The sequence below is a fragment of the Brachyhypopomus gauderio genome, chromosome 14 (genome assembly GCF_052324685.1).
Source record: "Brachyhypopomus gauderio isolate BG-103 chromosome 14, BGAUD_0.2, whole genome shotgun sequence".
NCBI lineage: Eukaryota > Metazoa > Chordata > Actinopteri > Gymnotiformes > Hypopomidae > Brachyhypopomus > Brachyhypopomus gauderio.
Genome location: NC_135224.1, coordinates 15,950,830 through 15,957,489, shown reverse-complemented (window position 1 = coordinate 15,957,489; position 6,660 = coordinate 15,950,830). Strand labels below are relative to the sequence as shown.

General features: G+C 40.7%; 1 protein-coding gene across 5 annotated transcripts; it reads right to left on the bottom strand.

Moving 5' to 3' along the window:
* Positions 1-293: 293 nt before the first annotated feature.
* adcyap1a (adenylate cyclase activating polypeptide 1a) lies at positions 294-5,521 on the bottom strand. 5 transcript variants are annotated; one of them, XM_076973459.1, is made up of 7 exons: positions 5,005-5,508; positions 4,476-4,571; positions 3,631-3,765; positions 3,104-3,208; positions 2,502-2,636; positions 1,916-2,027; positions 297-751 (listed from the first exon to the last, which is right to left on the bottom strand). In XM_076973459.1, exons 2-7 carry the CDS (start codon positions 4,568-4,570, stop codon positions 743-745), a joined length of 591 nt encoding a protein of 196 aa, XP_076829574.1. In that variant the 5' UTR covers position 4,571; positions 5,005-5,508; the 3' UTR covers positions 297-742. The 5 variants fall into 5 exon arrangements, with proteins under 5 accessions (XP_076829575.1, XP_076829574.1, XP_076829573.1 ...); XM_076973458.1 differs by lacking the exon at positions 5,005-5,508 and adding an exon at positions 4,786-4,992; XM_076973457.1 differs by having other exon boundaries at positions 299-751; positions 5,001-5,503.
* Positions 5,522-6,660: the final 1,139 nt, after the last annotated feature.

Here is a 6,660-nt window from a genome sequence, read left to right as displayed (position 1 = left end):
TAGAAACTCTGACCTTATGTTCTCCAGTTTATTTACATGGTTCTTTGTGATCACAAGATTGGCCAATCAACATGTCACATTTTTATGGTTGTCATTGGTGTTTTTGTTGTTGCTGTTTTTTGTTTTATTTATTTATTTATTTATTTTTATATGGGATCGTCCATATAAATGACTGGATTGAATGAATGTTGTTATGATTTCTCACTTTGCATGTTATTTTCAAGTTTCAAGCTGAAATTTCTTTTAATACGTTTAAAAAATTACACAATATTGTATTGTTTACAAAAATTTATTCATACAAATCTTACAACACTTTATTTTTTGACATTTTTTGGTGAACTCTTTTGTGGTTCCCGTGTCTTATTATAACCTATTCATCTACACAAGAAATAGATTTGCTTATTTAAGATTAATTTGAAGTAAGGCTTTAGGCGCTGTTAAACTTTAAACACACAGCATGGGTTTCAGGAGTGTAAGTGTTCGATGATTTCGACTCAGCTACCAGTCACACATGATGTGTGGTGAAGCTTAAACACAACAGGAAATGGAGTAGGAAGTGAAAAAATAGGGTGGGGCCGGGTGGCATTTGAATACACGTAAACGTGATCCAGTGAAATGGAGGGAGTGGGGAGTATGAGCAGGTGATGTGCAGCATTGGAGGGCCACTAACGTGCCATCTGAGATTGGTGGCCATTTTTTAAGTCGAAGCAAAGGCACCCGAGCTGCAAGCTGCCCTCCTGCGTCACAAAGCCTGCAGGAGAACGCATAATTAAACACAGATTGATTTCACACTCACACCTTCTCTCTCTCTTTTACATACACTCTGTCACTCTCTCCTACACACACACACACATACACACACACGCACTCTCTCTCTCACACACACACACACACACACACACACACACACACACACACACACACACACACACACACGTACACCCACCCTGATTATGTTTTAAGCTGTTTGGAATTTTTTATATATATATATATATATATATTTGTTTGTTTATTTATTTATATATCTTTGTTATGTGTTTTTTCTCACTCTGTCTGCGTTTCTTGATATTTGTTATTAATGGTGTATTTTCCATCCAATTCTACCTCAAGATTTAGTTCAGCTTCTTTTCTAAATAAACACACATGAATATTAAAGTATCACCACTGAACAAAAGTATGATTGCCCTCAATCCTTGTAATTATCTTCCAGTATCCCAAGAGGCTTTAAAACTAAGGAGATATGCAAAGAGAGAGGTGTCCAGAACTCCAGGACACAAAACACATCCTTAGACAATATTACAAACTTGACAGCCCATAACAGCATTAGCACAGAGAATGTAGATACCTGACATTAACAAGGGCAGATTTCAAGGGCAGTTTTATCTGTGATTTGATCCTTATAAACCTTATAAAGTTTGTTCAGGAAAACATCTGTGCGCTCATGCAAACACACACACACACACACACACACACACACACACACACACACAAACAGACATTCATAGGCTGGAGTCCCACTCCTATGAGTGAAAAAGGAGTGAAACAGAATAGCTCAGAAGGATGAGAGATAGGGTGTTTGGGAATGCTTTTACAGGATTGGTGGCCATTGGCTCAGATGCAGGCAGTTCTGCAAAGGCTTCTAGATTCTAACGCTCTGACAGTGTACTGGAGTGAAGTGCTCCTACTTCATCATCCACGGGACCCGAGAAATATTTTTCAACAAACCTGTTAACATGAGATAGATGTCATGGTTGGTGGAGAGTCAAAGAGGAGGGCGGACAGGTGAGGGAGGGGAGGAGTTTGGCTCGTGAGATTCAAGCGATAGATGACAGGAAGGATTACGGGAGAAAAAGGGAGGGGTGGAAGGCACCCCTCCGAAAAAAGGGCCGGACGGCAGCGGTGACAGGGGACTCACCAGGAGATCAGGAGGGAACTGCCTCAGCCAGTTCCACAAATATGCCTCAAACTCATCTCCATCCGGGAGCTCCCCAAAGTCTATGTCTTGTGGCAAATCTATGTCTTCAGGGCTGTTGTAAATGAAAAACACTACACTCTTAATTTCAAGTTCAAAGGTATGGAAGGAAGGTAACATTCAATGCAGCGAATGTCTTCATGACAATTTATTTACTCATACTCATGTTGGTCGATATATTTTAAAGACAGGGAAGGACGGAGCAGTGCACAACCACTTTCTTAATGTCTAAAAATAAATAGGTAAATATAGACTATCATTTGGTCAAACTAAACGTTTGGTCCACAAAGTAGATTTGTGCATTTCCAAGTGCTTCAGTACAAAAGAAAAACAGTATTATTATCAAAATATTCATTTTAATTTCTTTACTTCATACATAAATACATGTTTAAAGAACACAGGTGCGATCAACTCATCTCCACATTCTGAATGACTTGGGCTGTACATACAAGGTCGTTATATGTTTGTATTTTAAAAGCGCTACAAATAGGCGAGCCGTCGTCCTTTGGTTCTAAGTCTCTGTCTATACCTTTTGCCAAGGACCGCGGCCAGATACTTCTTCACGGCCATTTGCTTCCGATAACGGCTGTAGCTGTCCGTGAAGACCCCGTCTGAGTGGCGCTTGGATAGCGGTTCTGTCTCGTCCTCCATTGTACTTCCTCCTCTACGCGTGAGAGAGAAAAGCAGGAGCGCGTGGTGGTTAGACCGCCGGTGCGCCCAGCACAAGAGTGCTGCACAAAGAACAGTTCAGTTCTCTTCAAGGAATCAGAAATTCAGTTATTTCTCTGTCCTTCAGTGCCTTTCTGCCCTAAATGGGATACATAATTTATATGGCAGTTCACTCATTCTCGTTAGGTAGTGCAGCACTTCTTAAAACAAAATGAACGATAAAGCATATTATACATTATTTCAGTGTAACACGTGCCAACAGTTGTTTGTACCAAACGGGTTTCTTTAGTAATTCTTGGGAATGAACAGACAACATGAACAACAACCAGAAATGATGGTGTGTGAGTTGTGACCCACAAAGTAGACGCACCGAAACGGGTACCAAATCATGACATAAAAAATAGGGCGGCTGTTTTCAAAGAATATGGGAGGGGTGGAGGGAGGGGAGGGGTGGGCGCTTACCCTACGCGTTTAGCCATCAGAGAATGCAGGTATTTCCGGGCTGATAACTGACCCAGCGCTTTCCTGTAGGCTTTATTAAACATCCCATCTGCATGCCTTTCCATTCTGGGGTGACAAAACGCCAAACACAGACATTGTCACACACCCAGCACGGCGGGGCAACGTCTCAGACTACAATGCGTCAAGCATTGCCCAAAATAGGGCCGAGTTCAATTTATAACGTCTCACTCTAGCCTGGTCGTTTTCAGTCATTTCGTTTCGAAACACACTAAGTTAACTCACTTGCTTTGATCTTTTCATCATGATTTGACATATTTGTTCCCATAACGGTCTGCATATTCAGATAATCCTATCTCGACCTCCTGTAAATTATAGGTCTTAAAAGAAAGCGCGAGACTCGCTATCTGACACAGAACACATATATCACATAGATCAACGAGACATCGACAGAAAACAGATTCCGCATATGAACGAGTGGAAGAATGTCCAGATGACCGAAACAAAGAGGCAACGGAGGGATGCTTCACCTTTTCTCTGGTGGATAATATAACGTGAATACATCATCCACGACCGAGGGAGATCCTCGAAGAGCTATCTGGTCACTGTCAAAGGCCAAATCCGGTAACGAATTACCTTCATCGTCGTAGCCTGCATTCTCCAACCTGAAGTAAAGAAGTGGTTGGAGAAAACATTTATTTTCAGTCCTTTAATTTTAGTTCAGCAGCTCTTGGTCATAATATTCTCAACGAGCATAAAATTGACTACTTGCAATAGAAACTAAACAAAGCAATCAATTTCGTTTTAAAATAAGAAAGATCAAAACATATATATAATAAAGAAATACACTTTTTTATTTCTTCAATCTCCAAAAAAACTGTAAATAGTTTTTTTTTCCAAAAAAGGTCTTCAAATTTGTGTTCACATATACGCCATATCATGCATTAAACCATTAATAATGCATTAAAACTCCTTAATTTAATTAATTGCATGATATCTCGTTAGCAGTGTTTTCAAAAATAAAGATTTGACTTTCCATTAATCTGTTATATAATTTAATTATTAATTCCCTTATTTGCTTATACAGTCCTCAAAACAAGGACAGAGGATTAAAAAGTTAAATTTATATTTTATAATAGAATAACGTATGCTATTGGCTGGCATGTCTTAAAATTTTCAACGAGTTAATCATCAAAAGAACGAATATTCGCATGCGGTGTGAGCTGACCCTTGCGATAACTGTAAAACAATTCTGTCCTTTTGCGTCTCCATCCTTTCATTTTGCATCTATCCTGAAACGAAGCGCCTATTGCGCACAAATTGCAATACAGTTTGCAGTATTCACTCGTGGGTCGGGCAGACACGGGTTTCGTACCTGACGTTTGGATAGGTTAGTGGAGCACACACGCTGCAATGCACAAGAAGCCCGTAGATGAGGAAGGCTAGAGTCGCTTTGCTGCTCGACATCATTCTGAGGGAGAGAAATGCGCTGCACACGTTAGACTAAACTGCGTGTAACTTTTCTATATCGCACAAATTAAATGTACAGCACTATTTAAAAAATATATGTTAAACTGCGTCTGGTTAAATCAAACGTTCAAAAGTTTAAAGTAGAGTTTTACACGATGCTAGAACGCAGCAGGTGTCATGAGATTCACTACACTGGGTATCATGGAGAAACCAACCTTTTAATTGGCCTTTGAAGGTAAATGTTGTCTATACGCTTTTACAACTTTTCCCACTAATCAAGCTCCTGATCTTAAAGTACATACAAAAAAGTATGAATATGAATTTAATTATTCAAACAAAGCATTCTCCTCAAACTCCTCAGATGTTTCTTGTTCAGTAGTTCCGTTTAGCCATTTCACAAGAACTAAGAAGTTCAGCGTACGTGACATACCTACAGCAGCGGACGAGCTGGATGCAGTCCGGGTGAGGCTGCGACTACAAGGATGAGATAAGATCTCACTCTCTCTCTCTCTCTCTCTCTCTCGCTCTCTCTCTCTATTTCCTGCGTGCTTTCAGACCTTCCCTACCTATTACGCTAAACTTGACTTAGTCGACTTGGTCGTAGTCTGTCCTTCAGTGTCCGTTCACAACCAGCGCCAAATACCAAAGCGAATTTCTTAGATATCCTCGTTGAGAACGCTGTTAGAAATCGCGCAATCGTCTGCCTCCATGTCTTACTCTCACGGCGGCACCGCGAGTTTTATTCTTCCATCACGCACCGAGCCCTTTTCACTCCCCACTTTAGGGATGCTGACGACGTCATTGACCTCTTCCCTCACGCTCCCTCTGTCGTCACGAGCAGCTCACGCAAATATTCGGGTTCTTCGCGCAGAAGAAAGGAAGGCGCTCGATTTACACCACAGGTGATCGGTAATATTTGCCAACGTAATGTGTCTTGCGACTTGTGAGGTCGCCACTCCTAGACAGTTTTAGATACTTGCCATCATGACTCATTCTTAACTTAGCGCCGGGAAGAGCTTGCCTGTCCGATCTAACACTTATGCGCCTCTCTGCAGACTCTCTCTGTCCCGTGGCGGGTGCTGAAATCCCCACACTGACAGTCGGAAAAATGTCGTGCACCAGTAATTTGTGAATTATACATTTATTATTCAAGCACGTCCTTGATGTTTTCGTATCTCCTGCATCGCTTTTTAAAAAGCAAATGACACATTACAGGGGAAAAACGCAGTAACATTCATCAGACCGTGATTTCCGGTTTTTACTTTTATATTTCTCACTGGTTCTTCATTTTATTTAATTGATTAGGTGGTATTTGGGGTGCCTTATCTAACATGAACCAGTATGTTCCAATAAATAAAGAAAGCAAAGAAAATGATAGAAAAGATAAGGTGAAAATAGTATGCACCCGTAGAATCCCGAATTGCATTTAACTTTATAATCATATTTTTAAGCATCATGCTGATACAAGATTAGTTGTCGTCCTTCTCAGAAAATGTTAACAGGCAAATAGATTGGATTCTAATTCTGCCCATGCCCGGCACTCGCCCTGAGACTTCTGTGAATGAATCACCAGGTCCGTGAGTGGCGCGATCGTTCGTCATGTGATGAATACTTAAGAATACTTCTGGGGAAACACAAGAAGCTAAAACTTCTAGAAACAAATCGAAAAGAAAAAAAACCAGATAGTTTCGTATATCTATCATAAAGGGATCTCAAATTGCTAGACAACGTGCGCCATCAAGTGTTTTAGATTAATAAATACATTATATCACAACATCTCATTTGTGTGTTTATGTTTTTGGTTACTATTTTGCATGTCAGTGGGATAGGGTCTGTACGGCGCTCCTCAACATTAAGAACTCAGAGAGTAGCTACTGTTAATGACAATCTATGGCTTCAAAACAATGTACATTTCTCTTCGTCAGATGTCTAAAGTCTAACGAGTCGTCTTCTCCAGGAGGCTTGCCGTAAGGTCTCGTTCCCTGCAGAACGTGCACACACATTTCCCCGAAACAAAACCACACCGGCAAATAACCTAAATCTAATACTGCAAGCACTGTCAATATCCGGCCAGCAACGTGACCCCAAAG